This window comes from Atractosteus spatula, chromosome 9 (assembly GCF_055471065.1).
Source record: "Atractosteus spatula isolate fAtrSpa1 chromosome 9, fAtrSpa1.hap1, whole genome shotgun sequence".
Classification (NCBI taxonomy): Eukaryota; Metazoa; Chordata; class Actinopteri; order Semionotiformes; family Lepisosteidae; genus Atractosteus; species Atractosteus spatula.
In genome coordinates this window covers 27,255,517-27,277,342 of record NC_142714.1, presented here as the reverse complement: position 1 = coordinate 27,277,342, position 21,826 = coordinate 27,255,517, and the positions used below count along the sequence as shown (strand labels likewise).

At 35.2% G+C, this 21,826-nt stretch overlaps 1 protein-coding gene across 11 annotated transcripts in view; it reads right to left on the bottom strand.

The window, feature by feature from the left end:
* gphna (gephyrin a) overlaps positions 1-21,826 on the bottom strand; it is a 475,089-nt gene that overhangs the window by 164,351 nt on the left and 288,912 nt on the right. For all 11 annotated transcript variants that reach the window (XM_088924522.1, XM_088924523.1, XM_088924516.1 and 8 more), the window contains exon 4: positions 10,877-10,969. In XM_088924522.1, the coding sequence (XP_088780648.1) occupies positions 10,877-10,969 (93 nt within the window). The remainder of the gene's footprint in view (positions 1-10,876; positions 10,970-21,826) is intronic.

The following is a 21,826-nucleotide window of genomic DNA, read 5'->3' as shown; positions in this document are numbered from 1 at the left end:
ATTAGAGTTCATAAAGCCTGAATTACGTACTATGCCTACATCTGCGAAACACCTTTGCTAGTTAATGCTAGTTCACTTTCTCGGGTTTGATTTTTTTAGGCAAAAATCAGGCTAACAGGCTTGCTTTGTGATCTTCCTAAGATTGTTAAGCACAGTGTCAAAATGTTTCATATGAAAGGATTCATATGAAAGGCAGTGACGTCACCGTCCTGAGGCGTATGCGTGCGGCAGATCTGTGATGTGGTTGAGTGTGAATTGTGGAACAAGCTACCTTCTGCAAACAACAGCAGTTGGGGCTAGAGATTAGAGTAATATTAATGCAATTAAACTACAATGGAGATATATTCAGTATAATTTTAATTAATGGTACTTTCAAACCAAAATGTAATATGAAACTGAACTTTCTAGTATATAAAGTATATATAATGTACTATACTATATGCCAGGGGACTCAAACTCAAATGAATATGGGGGCCACATGAGATAAAATGTGCTAATTGGCAGGCTGCATTCATACACACACAAAATGCATCAAATGTAAAAAAATTAATTGAAACTGACATTTTTATTTGAAACATGTTGGTTAACTTTACTCATGGTAGTTCAACATAATGTGAGGTTATTTCTGAAGTTCTCATTCTGGCTGCTTCGTTGTCAGCGTTTTGCAGAGACCAGAATGTCAACATTAGGCCTGATATCACGTGAAGTATCCAATTACAATGTTCATCGGTGAGTCTTGAGCGTAAAAAACTGACTGGTTAATCTTCATTGAAAAGAAAAAATGTTTGCATACGTACGTACCGCCAAACATTGTTATGATTCTACTTTGTTTATTGATAACACTCCATCAGCCAATCAGGCAAAAGAGACATACATACAGATGCTGCCATTCAAAACAAGCGGGGTATGCTGCAGTATAACACGGTGGGCGTATCGCAGTACACCGCATCATACCGTGTGCAAATTAGATTATGTTAATAGTATCCGGAATCACCTTGTAAAACCGCCAGGTGGAGCTAATAAAGGTTAACCTCTCCTGTACAGCATTTGAGCTGTCACCAGAAAACGTTGGTTTCAAATCCCGATCACTGCTGAGGGACAATCTTTATTCAATTAAGAATTTAAGTTGTATACTCTTTAGACTTTTAAATTTAAACAGTGTATTACAGCATGTTAATCATTAAACATTAAAAAGGCTGTATATTTTATAAAAGCAAGATTGTTCTGTTGGACAAAAGTACACAACCTACCACCTTTATCATAAATATTTTAATTATGCAGGAATATTTTATGCATCAAAGTCTTTACCGAAGATATTATTAATAGTATTAATAATGAATGACCTTGGTCAAGCTGTAAGCTCAAAGTATTACCCTGGTCCACATTCTTTTTAACCGTCTTTGTAAACTAAAAGAGTTTATTTTTTCATTGACAAAAAGTAACACCACAGCATTTAGTTGATCCGATCACGCATTCGTTTCCAATCATACAAAGTAATTCTTGAGAATATCCGATTCACCATGCCTTTCACATGCTCATAAACGATATTAATTTAGGAACATAAACATATTACTGTATGTACACTGTACTGTATATTGCTGGTCTTGGTAGTTTAAAGAAAAAATACACACCAGTATTCCATTTCTCCCTAAACATTTTAAGCATCAAAGTCTTACATGTTGTTATTTGGGAAACGTTTTTACGTGCTCCTTCTGACCATATTAGGATTATATACTTTGTGAAAAGTGATAGTCTTTTAACCTTTTCTGTGAATTCGCTTGTTATCTAACAAATGCATACTTTTAGAATTTGATTAACAGGGAATATAATATGGAATTGCGTATCTAAACAAATTAATAACGATATAATTATATTCATGTACTGTCTGGCAGAATAAACTGAAGAGGTTCGTTAATGCGACACTGAATTATTAAGAATTATCACCTCTTTTTACACTTGAGAACAAATGAGAACATTCCACTCAGTGGGCGGTGCATTGTTATCTCAATCACCTGCTAATTCCTTTTACACCACTGGACGACAGGAGAATGTGACTGTACTGTATCTGTACAGAATGTGTGTTTCAATCAATACAGTAATTGATTAAAATCGCAATCGCGTGTTTAATTAAATGTCTTTTTTGATTCACAATCTGAAAATGAAAACCGCGGTAAAGTCACCTTGAATTTAAAAAAACGATTTTGGCACGCCTGTAGCATTTTCACGAAACCTCCTAGAGTTGTGAGAACACTTGCTTTGTGTATAAAGTACATTGTGAATGTTTTCACAGCCTTCACTTTGTCGTTTTTATGCCATTTTTTTTACCATGCACGAATATTCCTATGTCCGTATCTTCGCAAGGGAATCAGTGCGAATTTTAATACTAATTAAATGACCGCGGGCACTTTCCACCCCCTCTACATTCTCAAAGTAGCACAGACTAACCTTCTAATGAAAGACGGTCCACGCCCCCCCCCCCACGGACAGGAAAAGTACCCACAGGCACTTAAACTTAATATGGTCAGTAACAGTAAACAGTAACATGGTCAGAAGGAGCACGTACAAACGTTTCCGAAATAACCACATGTAAGACTCTGATGCTTAAAATGTTTAGGGAGAAAGTGAAATACTGGTGTGTATTTTTTCTTTGAACTACCAATACCAGCCATATACAGTCTGTAACGTAGGGATTTCTATATGTCTTTATTTAGTGGTTACATTAGTGACAAAGGCTAAACTTTTAGCTTCAGTAACGCGTACACCGTATGGCATACATGTTTGTTTTGGGTTTTGCTTGTTCACATATCTCCCCTTTTTATAAAACGACAAGGTTGAAAACTGTTCCAGAGCCACTGTTGTTTCATCAGTGAAAAGAACATCATGAAATGCCTCTCCCTGTTCAATCCACTGGAAAAAAGAAAAGGAGCATAAAGCGTCTGATGGTCATAAACGATATTCATTTAGGAGCAGCATCAGAGGTATGTTTTTAACTGCACTGCATCGGAGAGAATACCATAGTGTGTTTTTTTTTACTCCCTGGCGGAAACTGGCTTCCATAAGAATCAGTATGGCTCAGAGATTAAATAAAACTTCACTCGCACCAAACAAATGTATATTTCTAAATATCACAACATGATCGAATTTAAGTCATTTTAATAACAATGAATAGTCACCTATGCGTTACAATATAAACATTTATATTGATTTAAATCGCGTTTAAATCGCCTTTATTTAAAACCCATAAATAAACCTGATACTGTTTAGACTTTTAATTATTTAAAACTCTATTACAGCAGCACAATGCACAATGCAACGTAAATCGCTATCTTTGTCTTCTGTGTAATAATGTTCACCTCTCTGTCCAGCAAATTAACAATAGCAATAATAATGAACTTTATTGTAAATGGTGCCTTTAAAGGTGGCTCCTCAAAGCGCTTTACAGGTTAAAAACAATAACAACAATACTGTTAGGCTGGGCAAACGATTTTTTTTTAAAGAAATACAAAATGAGATATAATGATGTGTTCCGGCTTAGACATTAACGAAGAGCATAACATGTGGGCGGCGTAGCGGTCGGCTCGGCTTTCCCATCTACTGTATACCGATGCACTGCAAATACAACCCCCCTCTCTGCGGGACTGCTGGCTGTGACGAATTAAACCGGTTCCACAGGTATTTTCAAAGTAGAAGGGGGCGAGATTCCAGCGAAAGACACCTCCCCCCCTCAAAAACCCAGTAAGTACAGTACTTACTAGTTAAGAAAGCTAGGCTCCTCAATGAAATCGCTATAACATGCTAATGCGTTGGTGTAACAGTCCGGGCGTGGCAAGCTTCTAATGTCAACCCGAATACGGCGAAAGGAACCCTTCTTTCATTGGAAGACAATGAACATATTCTAGCCCTTAATGAATTAATAGCAAACATGGTTTACATAAAAGACATTTTTCCAAGAAAGTTTAGCCTTTGTCACTAATGAAACCACTAAATAAAGACATAAATATAGAAATCTTAAGATATTTAAAATACATGACTTTGCACAAATTTATTTAAAAATAAAAACAATTACAAACGCCAGCGGAGAGAGAGAACAGGGGAGGGATGTTGGTTTTGCATAAGGGGCGGGGCTATGGAAATGAGGTCTATTTGGAAATGTGGAGTTACATGTTCTGGCTGTTTGTGAATTATCGTTGTTGAGTATGGAGTGTTGAGGTATTGATTTTGTGTAATGCTTTATGTTGAAAATTGAGGTGGATTTTGTTTATGATAAAGAGGATAAACTGGGATGGGAGGAGGGTTTGGTTTTGCATAAGGGGCGGGATTATGATAAGTGGAGGAATTTGAGAGAGTTTAATGGTTTGATATATTTGATTTTGTATTGTGGTTGTTATCTATGTTTTTGGTTGGTATTATGTTTATATGGTTGTTTTTGTTGGTTGGTCGTTATTATGGTTATTAATAATACGATCTATAGTTGAAATCTGAGCCTAAATAAAAAGAAAAAGCATTTTCAGAGAGCAATTACGCTGTGTTTATGTAGAATAAGTGATTAGGTTTATGAGCAATCTAATTACTTATTCGTTTAAAACGCTACATAAAATAAAGTTTATTATTAATTTGCTGGACAGAGTGGTGAACATTATTATGCATAAGACAAAGATAATGATTTACGTTAAAAGACATTTAATTAAACACGGGTTTGTGATTTAAATGGGAATGGGGGTGACGGGAACTCTTAAACTAAATAAAAATAAAATAAATAAAACATGTTTCAATAGTTAATAACCACTTTTTATGCACGAAACACGGGTGATTTTTCTTCCTCCTGATCAGTTTAGAAATCTGTGTGCGCTGTAAGGTTTTTACTTCTTACTTAAACTTTTAAAATACACGTTTCGAATAGAAAGAAATCCTCTTCCTGGTGCAGTATGTATAGCAAATCAGCACGTCTTTTTTCTCCAATCAAAGGGGTGTCAGATGGTGTCAGCCAATCACCATTCTGAAGCCCTACCATAATCTCTGGTATAGGGAGACCCCAGAATTCTGTCCGATAGTTTATGTAGATAGATGATAGATACTTTTATTGATCCCGTGAGGGAAATAAAGTAAATCATTTTCATTTTAGGAAATTATTAAACGCTTGGTTAAAAGCAAAGGAGATTGTCTGTTATAGTGGACATAAAAACAAGAGTTCGCTGGCATTATATCCTAGAAGACACAGACCGGCGCCAGACCGGAAGAATGCCCGCAGCGTAAAAGAAAATGCCTGATGAACTAGGGATTGGACAGTTTCCAAGTGCTTGTACAATCGATGGAAATGTTCAAATAAATGTGCAAAAGAAATAAACAAAATAATCATTTATTTCTTTATCATATTGGCTAGCTAATGTCCTCTCTTTGCTAGTTAGTGGCTGTGTTTCTGCGTTGGGTAGCAACGGGTGACTGTTCTCAGGCGGAAGATGTAAACAGCTTAATTTTCATGTTAAATAATTTTTTTAAAATTAAAATTCATTCTATACAGCAATCGCATATTTGGGGACCGTTTCATAAAACTTTCATGCTTAAAATGTTTAGGGAGAAATGGAAGACTGGTGTGTATTTTTTCTTTAAACTACCAAGACCAGCCATACACAGTACAGTTTACATACAGTAATGTTTATGTTCCTAAATTAATATCGTTTATGACCTTCAGATGCATTATGCTCCTCTTCTTTTTATGCTCAGCTACTAAAATTTCCCTTTAGTGGTAAAATTCCATATAAATATTAAAAACTAAGCAGATTAAAATGTGCACAGTAAAGAGATTAAATGATTAAATCTTTTCACTACCAACCAATGCACCATGAGTGCCCCTGTCGGTCATTTTGGCCAGCCAATCACTTACCGCGATGCCCTGCGGTGGCTTGTGGGTAGTTTACCGTACCGCGGGTTTGTACCATGCATTTTGAATGGCTGCATCTGTACCAACTCCTTGGGTTAACACACTCACAAGGGCTGTGAATAGGACACGTATGCAGGTTTAGGGTGGTTACAAGACAAGGGACAAAACAATAGTAAACAATTACAGATGCAGCCATTCAAAATGTACGGTACAACCCCGTACCGCATGCAGTTACCCACAGTACACCGCAGTGTACCGCGGTAAGTGATTTGGCTGGCCAGAATGACTGACAGGGGCACTCGTGGTGTATTGGTTGTTAGTGAAACAATTTAATCCTTTAATCTCTTTACTGTGCATGTTTTAATCTGCTTAGTATTGAATATTTATATGGAATTTTACAAATAAAGGGAAATTTTAATAGCTGAGCATAAAAAGAAGAGGAGCATAACGCGTCTGAAGGTCATAAATGATATTAATTTAGGAACATAAACATATTATGTAAACTGTATATGGCTGGTATTGGTAGTTTAAATATAAAATACACACCAGTATTCCACTGACTTCCTAAAACTTTTAAGCATCAAAATCTTTCATTTGGTTACATACTGTGGTTGTAACCATTTACATTTACGTGCTTCTTCTGCCTATCTTAAGTTTATATACTTTGTAAAAAGTTATAATGTTTTAATCTTTTCTACGAATAAGCTCGTTATCGCAGTTAACAAAAGCATACTTTTTAGAATCTGATTAACAGGGAATATAATATGGAATCTAAAGAAATTAATAACAATATAATTATATTCATATACTGTAGCTCAAATTATCACAGTAGTACACTTTCTTTGGAAATGTCTGCTTTAGTTTCACTCCTTGGGTTAGGCGTGTGTTTTCCGTGCTGGAAGTCAGGTGTTCAAGCCCAGCTGTCGCCATAAGTTTTCTTTTAACAAATAAAAATGTCTTTGAAAAACTAAAATAGCAAATATTATGGACACTAAATTGACATTTTTAGAATTTGATTAATATGGAATATAATATGGAATCTCATAACTGAAGAAATTAATACCAATATAATTATATTCATAAATTGTAGCTCAAATCCTGCTAAACTAAAAATTAGACACACAAAGAGTATTGGACAATTGTGTGAAGCTCTGACGGAATTTCTCCGTAAACTCAAGAGTTATAGAGGAACTATCTACCCTCACCCCTGGGGGATCAGGAAAATGCCCGGTTTCAAATCCCAGTCACCGCTGAAGGACAATCTTTTTCCAATTAAGAATTTAAATTGTATACTCTTTAAACTTTTTTTTTTTAGATTTTAAACTGTGTATTACAGCATGTTAATCATTAAACATTAAAAATTCGGTATATTTTATAATATATTATATATATAATATATATATAATACTCAGACAAAAGTAGACAACCTTCCACCTTCATCATAAATAATTTAATTATGCATACATATTTTATGCATGAAAGTCTTTAACTTGGTAACTTAGTGGGTTTTGGTTTTAACGTGCTTGTTGTAACATTATTAAGCTTATATTCTGTACTTCATAAAAAGGTATAATGTTTTATCCTTTTCTAAGAATACATACAGTAGTAAGAACACCACTTGCTGTTATTGTAAAAAGATAAATGTTGTAGTGATTTAACATCACTTGATAGTTATATGAATATGGAATCGTGTAACTAAGCAGCTAAAGTATCACAGGTGGACATTTCGAAAACATTTTGACATCCATTTCTTTTTAAAAAACTTTTATTGTTCTTGTGGTGGTAATGGAAAAAGCACCACACGCAATGGTTCAAAGCGCGATCAGAGTATAACGTTCGGTTTGTTTCTTATACAGTGAATACATAAAAATATTTACAAAGAAAGTGTACTACTGTAATAATTTGAGCTATATGAATATAATTATATAGTTATTAATTTCTTTAGATATGCTATTCCATATTATATTCCCTATTAATCAAATTCTAAAAAGTATGCCTTTTTTTAGTTATAATGAGCGCAAGTAATCATAGAAAAGGTTAAAACACTATCACTTTTTATGAAGTATATAAACTTAATACAGTCACAAGGAGCACGTAAAAACTTTTCCCAAATAACCATAGTATGTAACTGAATGAAAGAAAAACTGAATGCTTAAAATGTTTCTGAAGAAAGTGGAATACTGGTGTGTAGTTTTTATTTCAACTACCAAAACCAGACATAAACAGTCCACATAATATGTTTATATTCCTAAATTAATATCGTTTATGACCTTCAGACACATTATGCTCCTCTTTTTTTCATGCCCAGCTACTAAAATTTCCCTTTAGTTGTAAAATTCCATATTAATATTCAATATTAAGCGGATTTAAACATGCACAGTAAAGAGATTAAATGAAGCAATCTTTCACTAACTACCAATGTCATTTTGGCCAGCCAATCACATACTGCAGTATAACATGGTAAACTGCAGATAATTTCGTGCACTACAGGGTTTTACTATGCATTTTGAGTGGTTGCATCTGTATTTTTTTTCTTTTGATCTATACAACATCCTCTACAATATCAATGTGTTTAAAAGTCTGGGGCTAAAAAATAGCTAAAAATAAACCCCCCAAAAACTTAATTGTAAAAGGTTTCACCCCTTTACCATTATTGCCCTAAATAAGCTCTCCTTAACCAGTAGCATTCGGAATTTGCAAAATATTTTGACTGGAATTCACCCGTGTGCAATTAAAGTGGTTAACTATCCGATTGACCACACTTGATTTTGCAAGGTTAAATACACCTGTCTATGCATGTTCCCACTTTTGGACATTGCATACAAAGTAATATGAAGACAAAAGAGTTTCTGCAACAACTAATGAACAGAGTTGCATACTGACACAAGAGAAGTGAAGGATATAATAAAAAGATTTCAAAGGCTCTGGCTATCCCACTGAGCACTGTTCAATCTACCAGGAAGTGGAGGACAGATAAAATACTCAGAATTATCAATGACTAGGTTGGCCTCTAAAACTCAGCAGCCAGGCAAGAAGAACAATGGTCAGAGAAGCAGTCAGGAGGCTGAAAACAACCCTCAAAGACAATGTCTCATAACTGAGATGGAAGAAACTGTGAGTGAGTTAAAAATAGTTCCACTACTCCACAGATCTGGCCTGTATGATGGAATGGAGAGAAGGAAGCAACATTTGAAAAAAGCTCACATGAAGTCCTGTCTTAAATATACAAAAAGGCATGTAGGAGCTTCCGAAACTATGGTCTGATGAGAAAAAATTGAGTTATTTAGCCTTAATGCCAAATGTTGTTTGGTGAAAGAAAAGCACTATCACAAAATACTATCCCCCACATTGAAGCATGGTAGTGGCAGAGTAATATTGAGGGGTTGCTTTTCATCTCCAGAGACTGGTGGCCTTGTCAAAATAGAAGGCAAAGTGGATGGAGCAAAATATAGGTAGATCCTGGAGCAAAACCTGGAACAGTCTGCAAAAGATCTGAAGCTGGGATGATGATTCATATTTCAACGGGATAATGACCTCAAACACAAAACCAAAGCAGCGCTTGTGTGGCTTAAAAAAAGAGAAGGCGGAAGTCCTGAGTGGCCCAGTCAAAATCCAGATTTAAATCCCAAAGTAATCTATGTCAAGAACTGAAGATTGCGCTACATCACCAGTTCACCAACAACCTGCAACAGCCAGAGCAATATTGCAAGGAAGATTGATGACCTACTGTACAAGATGTGAAAATCCCACAAAAGACTTGAGGCTGTAATTGGAGCAACTAAAAATTAAACGCTTTAGGGTCGTAAGGCGGTGAATACTTCTCCAAGCTAGATTTTTCAGTTTTCCATTATTCAACACATTTTCTTTTACAATAAAAATTATTATGCCTCATCAAAATGTTAAGTATGTTGTGTTAATCATGCAAAAAAACAGTTTTTCTCAATTGTTGCAAGTTAAGGTTGTAAGCCAGCAAAATGTGGTAGAGGACCAAGGGGGGGGGGGGGGGGGGGGGGGTCATTACTTTTTACACCCACTATACATTTACACATTTTGAAATAATTAAATTTTACTCCACAACAATCATTTCAAAAGTGTTAAGGGATATTAAACTAAATAATATTCAAATATCGTCTGGGTGACTATAAATCCCTATTTTTGTACAAATTTTCAAAACATTTTAGTGTGATCACTGCAATCTTTTTTAGTTATAAGTTGTTGCTAAATATAATTATAAAAATGTTAAATGAAATTTTTATTCTGTAAAATTCAGAACTTTTATACAGAGCTAGATTAGATCAGATCTGTTTTTCAGATGGTAACAGTTAGTTAGAATCAGAATTAAGCACTAATTACATCCATTTTTTTAACCACAGTTCAAGATGTAAGTGTTTGCAAGTTGCAAAAGCCATTTGTGAATGGAAATTATTCTTTAGGTCACAATAAAAAAACAACTCACATGAAGTCACATCTTGAATATGCCAAAAAAGTCACATCATTGGATAATGACACCTAACTACACCTTCCAGTTTAAAGGCAAAATTTAAAATTGTTACATATATCAGATGCATGTTTTTTACAAAACATGTTGGACATAACCAGAAATATTTTTATAGCTAAAATATTTAATAAGTAAAGCCTAGATGGAGTTATCAACCACAAATCAGGTGTCTGACCACCTTATTATGTACCACTGGTGGGAAAATTGAAAGATAAAGATAGAGAATAAGTTTCAAAGAACAGCCTTAATACATAACAAGGGGTCTATACCAAACAGATGATCTTTTTTTTTTCACATTTTTCTGTACAGTGTAAACTTTTAAGTTATGAAGTATTTGTTGTATTTGTCGTTTTGTCTTCTTTGCCAAGTAAAACCCTAAATTGTTAACAGTTATTTTCAGCAATTGTTTGCTACCAATCACTATCCAGGACCAGGAGTGAATATCAGTGCTCACCCTTTTAGTAACAGCCCTTAAATGGACACCATAGAAAAAGTTGTACCTCAGGAGTCACATCACGCGGGGCAAATCCAGTTCCCCCAGTCGTTAAGATGAGATTCAGCTCTTTTTCATCACACCAGTCTACCAGGGTCTCCTGGAAAATAAATAAAATAATCAGAAAGACAGAGAAAGCATTATTAACTATAAACGCTTAATCAATAAAACAGCTGTGATCTTTTCAAGTTAGAGTGCAAATAAAGCAACCTCTGTCATAATAAAACTGTGTTAAGATCAGATAAGAAAGGAGGTTATACCTAGTATTCACTGTGACAGGAGTGGAAAAACTTTGGAAAACTGAAGGAAAATGCTAAAAAAAACACCCACCATGATATTGGTTGATCATGATATATGATATTTTTACAGATAAAACAGCAGAACAAACCATCGTTCTGGAAACATTATATATCATAAAAACCTAAACTAGAAATACAACAAGAATGAGTCAACTGTGAAGCTTTCTTCAGGTGTGTGAAATGTCCACAGCTGTAGTGTTTTTTATTTTTATATGTCACAGCCTGTTTTGTACTCATTGGCTAAATGGTCTAAGGACTATATAGCTTCACTAAAGCCAGTTCATATGTTCCATCTCCCAATAACCCTTTTGTTACAGAAGAACCTTTGGTTCTCAAAACCACTTCTACATAGTTTCCATGTGTGTTTTTGTGTTTCATTGTTTATTTTAAGGAAGTCTACTTTGTTAACTTTCTTAAGGTCTGAGTATTCAGAAAAATTGTATTCAGGTCCTCTAACTGTCTCCTTTCCTCAAAACTAAAAAGGTTCAGTTGCTTCAGACTGTCAATGTAGGACATTTCCTGAATTCCCATAATATATCTGGTGTCTCTCCTATGGACTGATTCCAGAACAGCAATATCTATTTTTTAATATTTGTACAGCTTTAGGTGATTGAGAAGTGGCTTTTATATTTTAGATAAAGTTTGTGACACTTGGAAGAGTAAACACTTCTAGTTTCAAAGCAGAGAGGATGTTTGCTGAGGTCTGGGGGGGGTCCCTTTGGCAAAAAGAATTGTAAAGTTTGCCTTAGTACAGTGGTTCTCAAACTTTTTGGACCAAGTACCACCCCTAATCCAACCAAAGCATCCAAGTACCACCTACAAGTCATCATCTCATAGGAACCCCAGAAATTCTCAATGACCAACATGAGCGCGCGTGCACACACACTCACACACAAATATATAATACATATTATAATAATACACTTTATTTGATATAGCGCCTTTAAAGGTGGCTTCTCAAAGTGTTTTACAGAAAAAAATAACATTAACAACAACTAATAAAAAAGCACCATTTCAGTGAGAGGGGTGAGCCTGTTTAGTTGAGCAAAGCAGATGTGAATTAATTTTTCGAGCCTTGATACAATTCAAAACAGAGCCTAACAGATATTAAATCGTCAGGCATTTTCTTGACGGCAAAGGTCTCGTGGTGGATGTTGTAATGCGTACATTAATTTCTGGAGCAACCTCTCTAATTCGTGCAACTACACCGTTATGTCGGCTTGTCATTGCTCTAGCACCGTCTGTACAAACTCAGACGCATTTTATCCAGTTGAGGCCATTCTCTCCGATAAATTCATTCAGAAGCTGAAATATGTGCTCTCCTGTAGTTCCTGTTGGTAGCGGTTTACAGAACAGAAAGTCTTCATGGGACATACCCTCAAACTCGTACAGATGCAGTCATTCAAAATGCGCACGCGATACCGCATTATTTTCCGGTACGCTGTACGCAGTCTACCACGAGTTACCGGTAAATACCGCGAGTTACCGGTAAATACCGCTAGCAAAATAATAGTATCCGGAATTTCCGCAAGGTGGAGCTAATAAAGCTCAACCTCTCATGTTTGAGCTGTAGCCATCAAAGTCTTTAACGAAGATATTACTAATAGTATTAATAATAAATGACCTTGGACAAGCTGTAAACTCAAAGTATTGCCCTGGTCCACATTATTTTTTTCATTGACCGTCTTTGTAAAAGTAACACCACAGCATTTCGCAATCACGCATTTTTTTCCAATCATGCAAAGTACAGTAATTTTTGAGAATCGATTCACCATGCCTTTCACATGCTCATAAAAGAGATTGATTTAGGAACATAAACATATTACCGTATGCAAACTGTACTGTATACAGTATGTATATGTATATTTAATGTCTTAACTGTGCCCGTTTAAGTATTGAATATTTATATGGAATTTTACCACTGAAGGGAAATCTTAGTGCCTGAGCATAAAAAGAATAGGAGCATACTGCAACGCGTGTGAAGGCCATAAACGATATTAATTTTGGAACATAAACATACAGTATATGGCTGGTCTCGGTACTTTAAAGAAAACATACACGAAACATGGTTTCATTATGACCAGAATCGGTCTTGAGATATTTTTAATTTGATTTACAGTATTTGAGAGGTATGTCTTGACACCGATACTACGTAAATACTGCTCACGTATATGTTTCTAGGTTTATATTATGCATTTCATACGGTCAAATTACTTTTGAGCAACTGATAAGAAGCGCGAAACGGTATGCCCAGGGCGTTCTAGTTTTCGTTTTGTTTTAATGCAGTGCAGTGGATTGATTAGAGATATCAAGTACATACAAGTCATTTTTTAAATGTTGTAGTTCGTCTTGTAAAAATGTTACGAGTACATCATCTGTCAACAATTACACAGGTTCTGTTTCCATATTGCGGATTTTGGTTACGTAATATTATTTTCTAATTTCACGTTGTGAATATATGATTTGGGCAAACAGAGCCGCAAAGAAGTACATTATGGGTTGTTGTTTTTTTTTTGCAGTTTTATCTAGAACAAGCGATGCTTAAACCTTAAACCATTCTTGTGAAACTATCCACACGACAGTTTCAGTACCTAGGAGTTGACTTCAGTGATGTCACTGATTGGGTGTTTCTAAAAATCCATCCTCTGTAAAACGTCTTCTCTAGTTGTCCTGCATATGTATTCGCTAATGAAGCTGTGTGTTCTGAGCCTGGTTCTCTACATTTCTGTATGAACCAGCTTAGAGGGCTAAAGACAGCTTGTGTTTAAATTGAGTGTAAGGTAATTTATGCTTCTAAAGTCATGGTCAGCATTTATTATTGTACTGTGCTGTAAACTTGTTCTGTGCCTAATTACATTATTTTATAGCTTTATCAAATCTGTACATTGTCTGTCGATAATGTTTCTGTAGTGCTTTTTCAGCCCTCAGCATGTGACCGCGCTGGTGGCACTGTGGGTTAGTTTCCTGACTCCCATGTCACACGGTCTGTGATTGAATCCCATGGAACTATGACTTTATTTTTTAACAAACATTTCTTTGAAAAAATGAAACGTTTCCCTTGGTCAGAGATTAAATAAAACCTCACTCGCACCAAACAAATTTATATTTCTAAATATCACAACATGATCGAATTTAAGTCTTTTTAATAACAATGAATAGTCACCTATGCGTTACAAAATAAACATTTATATTGATTTGAATCGCGTTTTGATTTAAATCGTAAACGCGTGTTTAAATATATGTGTTTAAAGGCGATATACTGTATAAAAGTGCTGATTCTTATGGAATGTGTTCCGCCGGGGATTCAAAAAATTTATTTTTTTTAATCGCGTATCTAAGGAAAATTGCAGTATAACTTTGTTCATGCACAAACAGTGGCATGTTACATTATAATTTGGGTGTCTCCTCTTGCCAGAAAGCTCTAAATTGCATTTTGAGTGCGGTTTTTGACTTTTTCTAAATTGCAACCCATAAATAAAGCTGATACAGTTTAGACTTACTGTATTCTAAACTGTATTACAACAGCACATTGGACAATGCAACGTAAATTGCAAAAATGCACTTGGAATCTGTCCAAGCCCTACTACGAAAATTATTTAAACTGTGACACTTATCATTCACCTTTAAATAAACTTTATTTTATATAGCGTTTTAAGCGAATAGGTAATTAGATTGCTCATAAACCTAATCGCTTTTTCTACATAAACACAGCGTGATTGCTCTCTGAAAATGCTTTTCCTTTATATTTAGGCTCAGATTTCAACTATAGATCATATTATTATAAAATTTCTTGGAAAAATGTCTTTTATGTAAACCATGTTTGCTATTAATTCATTTAGGGCTAAAATACGTTCATTGTCTTCCAATCGAGTCGAGTTGACATTGGAAGCTTGCCACGCCCGGACTGTTACACCAACGCATTAGCATGTTAAAGCGATTTCATTGAGGAGCCTAGCTTTTTAACTAGTAAGTACTGTACTTCCTACTTTGAAAATACCTGTGAAACCGGTTTAATTCGTCACAGCCAGCACTCCTGCAGTGAGGGGGGTTGTACTCGTTAATGTCCGATGACATACAAGTGGAAAGATTACAGATTTTAATCGTCTTTTTTCTGAACCAGGGAAAATCTGATCATGTTTCTCTATAACAATAATAAAAAAACTTTATTTTACATATCACCTTTAAAAGTGGCATCTCAAAACAATACAGTAGATGTAAACCACAGATTACAAGGTAAATACCCAGACAAACGCAAACGCGTTTTTAATAAAATGCTTTCATTCATTCAGAGAGAACAGAGAGAGAGCGTAAAACCTGGGTGTAACAGCTGTTCCTTTTTCTGATCACTCGCTCTCTGACATACATGGGAATCCAGGCTTTTTTATCAACGCTTTCTTTTCCGTATACCAGATCTTATGGAACCACTTCAGAAGGGTGTCAGCCAGTCAGATTCCAGGAATCGGTACTTTAAAGGAAAAATACACACCGGTATTCCATTTCTCCCTAAACATTTTAAGCATCGAAGTATTTCACTAACATGTGAAATAGCGTGTGAAAAATGGTAGTTTTAAGCTTTTCTGCTAATATAATATGGAATCGCGTATCTAAAGATACTGTGTAGGGCTGTTTCGCCTCTCTCTTCATGTGACTGTACCAGGAAGAGGATTTCTTTCTATTCGAAATGTGTATTTTAAAAGTTTAAGAAGTAAAAACCTTACAGCGTACACAGATTTCTAAACTGATCAGGATCGTTATCTTTGTCTTATGCATAATAATGTTCACCGCTCTGTCCAGCAAATTAATAATAAACTTTATTTTATATAGCGTTTTAAAAGAATAAGTAATTAGATTGCTCATAAACCTAATCACTTGCTTTTTCTTTTTATTTAGGCTCAGATTTCAACTATAGATCGTATTATTAATAACCATAATAACAACCAACCAACAAAAACAACCATATAAACATAATACCAACCAAAAACATAGATAACAACCACAATACAAAATCAAATATATCAAACCATTATACTCTCGCAAATTCCTCCAATTATCATAATCCCGCCCCTTATGCAAAACCAAACCCTCCTCCCATCCCAGTTTTTCCTCTTTATCATAAACAAAATCCACCTCAATTTTCAACATAAAGCATTACACAAAATCAATACCTCAACACTCCATACTCAACAATGATAATTCACAAACAGCCAGAACATGTAACTCCACATTCCCAAACAGACCTCATTTCCATAGCCCCGCCCCTTATGCAAAACCAACATCCCTCCCCTGTTCTCTCTCTCCCCTGGCGTTTGTAATCGTTTTTATTTTCAAATAAATTTTAGCAAAGTCATGTATTTTAAAAATCTTAAGATTTTTATATTTATGTCTTTAGTGGTTTCATTAGTGACAAAGGCTAAACTTTCTTGGAAAAATGTCTTTTATGTAAACCATGTTTGCTATTAATTCATTCAGGGCTAAAATATGTTCATTGTCTTCAAATGAAAGAAGGGTTCCTTTCGCCGTGGTCGGGTTGAAATTAGAAGCTTGCCACGCCCGGACTGTTACACCAACGTATTAGCATGTTAAAGCGATTTCATTGAGGAGCCTTGCCTTTCTTAACTAGCACTGTACTTACTGGGTTTTTGAGGGGGGAGAGGTGTCTTTCGCTGTGAAACCAGTTCAGAAAAAAGACGATTAAATTTAATAAATGATTAAGGGTATTTACCTTGTAATCTGTGGTTTACATCTACTGTATTGTTTTGAGATGCCACTTTTAAAGGTGATATGTAAAATAAAGTTTTTTATTATTGTTATAGAGAAACATGATCAGATTTTCCCTGGTTCAGAAAAAAGACGATTAAAATCTGCAATCTTTGCACTTGTACAGTATGTCATCGGAAAATACAATCAGTTTCTGCTTTGTGTAAGGATGGTGTCAAAATGTAATCTAAGTGGTGAGCAAGCTGTGCTCCTCAAAGCGCTTTACAGGATAAAAACAATAACAACAATAGTGGCTGGGCAAACGATTTTTTTTATAGAAATACAAAATGAGATACTGTATAATGATGTGCATGAACAAAGTTATACTGCTATTTTCCTTAGATACGCGATTAAAAAAAATAATTTTTTTGAATCCCCAGCGGAACACATTCCATAAGAATCAGCGCTTTTATATATTGCCTTTAAACACATATATTTAAACACGCGTTTACGATTTAAATCAAAACGCGATTCAAATCAATATAAATGTTTATTTTGTAACGCATAGGTGACTATTCATTGTTATTAAAAAGACTTAAATCCGATCATGTTGTGATATTTAGAAATATAAATTTGTTTGGTGCGAGTGAGGTTTTATTTAATCTCTGACCAAGGGAAACGTTTCATTTTTTCAAAGAAATGTTTGTTAAAAAAAACCTCATAGTTCCAGTGGGATTCGATCACAGACCATGTGACATGGGAGTCAGGAACCTAACCCACAGCGCCACCGGCGCAGTCACATGCAGAGTGCTGAAAAAGCACTACAGAAACATTATCGACAGACAATGTACAGCGTGTACTATTCTTGTGTTGCGGTACATGAATATAATTATATCGTTATTAATTTCGTTAGATACGCGATTCCATATTATATTCCCTTTTAATCAAATTCTAAAAGTATGCTTGTTGACTCCGGTATCTCTTTAGTTAAAGACTTCGATGCTTAAAATGTTTAGGGAGAGAGAGAGATTTAACTGCAGGTGGCTTTGTATTTAGTTAGGAGGCAGCTCATTAGAGCATTAAGAGTAGCAGTCTGGGGTTTTCTGGGTGACCAGAATGTTAGGCCTCTGAAGCACCTTATTTGTAAATACTATGTTGTATGTTTTGTTGTGTGCAATGTAGTTTGTGTCTTGTCATTGTAATATTTATTTAACCAAGTGTGTTTTAATAATTTATTTTTAATATTTTTTTAACCAAGTGTGCCTGTATTATTATTAATAATAGTATTATTATTATTACTCCTCTTACCAGATAACAAAGAATTCCTGTGCCTCTAATTATACCAGCCACTCAGGAATATTCTAGTGAAATCACTTACAAGTTGGGGGTTATGAACATTAATTTTAGTTACTGACTAAACTGCTTAGTCAAATCCTGATTTCCAGCATTTTAGTAATCCCCCATTTGTACCAATATACTGACCAAAACTGTACACAGTATTCTAAACGAGATCTTACTAGTGCATTGTACAATTTTAACTTAACAACCCTAGATTTCAATTTTACACTTTTAATTCAAAACTGGCTCCTATTATTTGCCTATTTTATAGCTTGCTCACATTATTTAGAAGTTATGTGTCAACCTTAACTGTGTTTTTCAGAAGTAGTCCCTTCCAACCCATTTGTTATTTTTGTTTTTTGGATTGTTTCACAAATAATAGTTTCTTTACATCTTTGCATCTTTTCAAAATTTTTTTTTACAAATTTACAAGTGGTCTGATTATCTAGAATTCTTTAGGTAGTATTCATTTGTCTTGAAATTCCTTCTTTTATGAAATTCAGCAGATAAGTGACCTTATGCTGAACTGAAGTTGTGAGTGACCCTTCCCATATGAGCACAAGCATTTTGATATTTAGAGATATTACATTGAAGCTAATATTAAAGAACCACGGGTCTCAAAATACAATCAGTACAATACAATTATGATGAATGACAAGCTCTCAAATGAACCACACCATTACACCATTGCCACCAAAGTAATATTGTTCCTCTACACAAAGCTCTGTGCTATCTTACAAAAAAGACACTTCCGCCATCCAGGAGTTGATGTCCACATTAACATATACACTGCAAATGTTCCACTAGGTGAGACTGAGTCACAACTTAATAATATCAGGGTGCCTTCCATGGGTATACTGTAGGTAACTCATTGCATAATTAAAAAAAAGTCAACAAGCCTTCCACAACACCCAAATATCTCAAAAAACAGTTGCTGTCCGAAAATGATTCCTGAGGTGGTCCTCTCAGGTAGTTACATGAGGTCATCTGGATCAGACAGATATTTCTTCTAAATTAATAGCACTGTTTAAACCTTGTAAAGGTGAACAGATGGACTCTAAATGTCCTAGCAACTTCACACTTTTTCCTATCGGCAAAATTCCTAGTACATGTGCCTCAACTTTCATCTCCCTATGTTTTTTAGTGGATTCTAAAAGGCTGAACAAGCTCATCAGGAGAGCAAGCTATGTCATTGGGTCTGACCTGGAACCCTTGGAGGTAGTGGCTGAGAGGAGAATGGTGTCCAAACTAGAGGCCATCATGGACAACATCTCCCATCCCCTCTATGACAGGCTTGTAGAAATGAAGAGCACATTCAGCAATAGAATGATTCATCCACAGTGTGACAGGGAGCGCTACAGGAGGTCATTCTTGCCTTCTGCCATAAGACTGTACAACGCATCCACCTTGCGTCTGGGCAGAGGTAACATTGACAGTGACCTTTTTCTGGACTGAACACATCTACACATCTACTGCTACATCTGTTCTCTTTCTTTTCCCATTTACAACCATTTTTTTTTGCAATATATGCCAGGGACCCGTGCAATACATTTATATTTATATCTATATTTACATCTATATCTATATTCATATGTGTGATACAATGTTTCTGCGTACTGTTCTGTTCTAGTTTGTTCTTTGTGTGTCCTGGACTGTGAGTAACTCTTTTAGTGCACCACTCACTGTACTGATTGTATTGTATGTATTGTATTATTATTATTATTATTATTATTATTATTATTGTATCATTTGTTACACTGTGGCTGTGTTGTCTGTGTAAAGCTACTGTTGCACTGCAATTTCCCTCACGGGATCAATAAAGTATCTATCTAATAATATAAAACAGGATTAAAGGAGTAGAAAAAAGAAAAACAGAGATGTGAAAGAGATAAACAAAGGGAAAAGAAAAAGAAAGAAAAAAGGTAGCGAAAGGAAAGAATAGGAAAGCCACAGTCGTCAAGGTCTTTCATAAAGATGCAGCCATTCAAAATGCACGGTACAAACCCGTACCGCATGCAACTACCCACAAGCCACCGCAGTCTACCGCAGTAAGTGATTGGCTGACCAAAATGACTGACAGGGGCACTCGTGGTGCATTGGTCGGTAGTGAAAAGATTTAATCATTTAATCTCTTTACTGTGCACATTTTAATCCGCTTAGTATTGAATATTTATATGAAATTTTACCACTAAAGGGAAATTTTAGTAGCTGAGCATAAAAAGAAGAGGAGCATAATGCATCTGAAGGTCATAAACGATATTAATTTAGGAACATAAACATATTACTGTATGTAAACTGTACTGTATATGGCTGGTCTTGGTAGTTTAAAGAAAAAATACACACCAGTCTTCCATTTCTCCCTAAACATTTTAAGCATCAAAGTTTTATGAAACGGTCCCCAAATATGCGATTGCTGTATAGAATGAATTTTAATTTAAAAAAATTATTTAACACGAAAATTAAGCTGTTTACGTTCCTCCACCTGAGAATATAGTCACTCGTTGCTATGCAACGCAGAAACACAGCCACAGGTAACTAGCAAAGAGAGGACATTAGCTAGCCAATATGATAAAGGAATACATTTTTTTTAATTTCTTTTGCACATTTATTTGAACATTTCCATCGATTGTACAAGCACTTGGAAACTTTCCAATCCCTAGTTCGTCTGCATTTTCTTCTACGCTCCCACTGGCGCCGGTCTGTGTCTTCTACGATATAATGCCGGCGATTTGTGTTAAAATTGAGTTTCTAATAACGCCACAGCAAACTCTTGTTTTTATGTCCACTATAACGGACAATCTCCCTTGCTTTTAACCGAGCGTTTCATAATTTCCTAAAATGAAAATGATTTAAACTTTGCGACAGAATTCTGGGGTGTCCCTATACCAGAGATTACGGTACGGCTTCAGAATGGTGATTGGCTGACACCATCTGACACCCTCTGACTGGGAAAAAAAGACGTGCTGATCTGTTCTACATACCAGGAAGACAACAGAAGATGTTTTTTTTCTATTCGAAACGCGTATTTAAAATGTTTAATTAAGAAGTAAAAACCTTACAGCGTACACAGATTTCTAAGCTGATCAGGAGGAAGAAAAATCACCTGTGTTTCGCGCATAAAAAGTGGTTATTAATTATCGAAACCTGTTTATTTTTATTTCGCCTGGCAATCTACCTGAATGCCGAACTACAGTATCTGAGAAGAGCCACAATCGAACTAGTGTTGATAATAAGAGAGAGAGAGTCCCTGTTATCTCCATTTTGATTTAAATCGCAAACGCGTGTTTAATTAAATGTATTTTTTGATTCACAATCAGACAAATGCAACATAAATTGTTATCTTTGTCTTCTAAGTATCTTAATAAACTTTCAGCATAGCTTTCTCCCGGTTTAGATTTATTTTTCTTGGGATTTTGGGATCAAAGGTGGAAAGATTAGATTGTAATCATTTTTATTTTTTAAATACATTTTAGAAAAGTGTAATCTAAACTAAAAAGCTGTATTTATTTAATACCACTCGATACTTATATTAATGGAGTTAAGTTGATACTTTTTAAACTTTTACTTATTTTAAACTGTATTACAGCATTGTACACATGCTTAAAAGAGAAGAGAGAAAACGC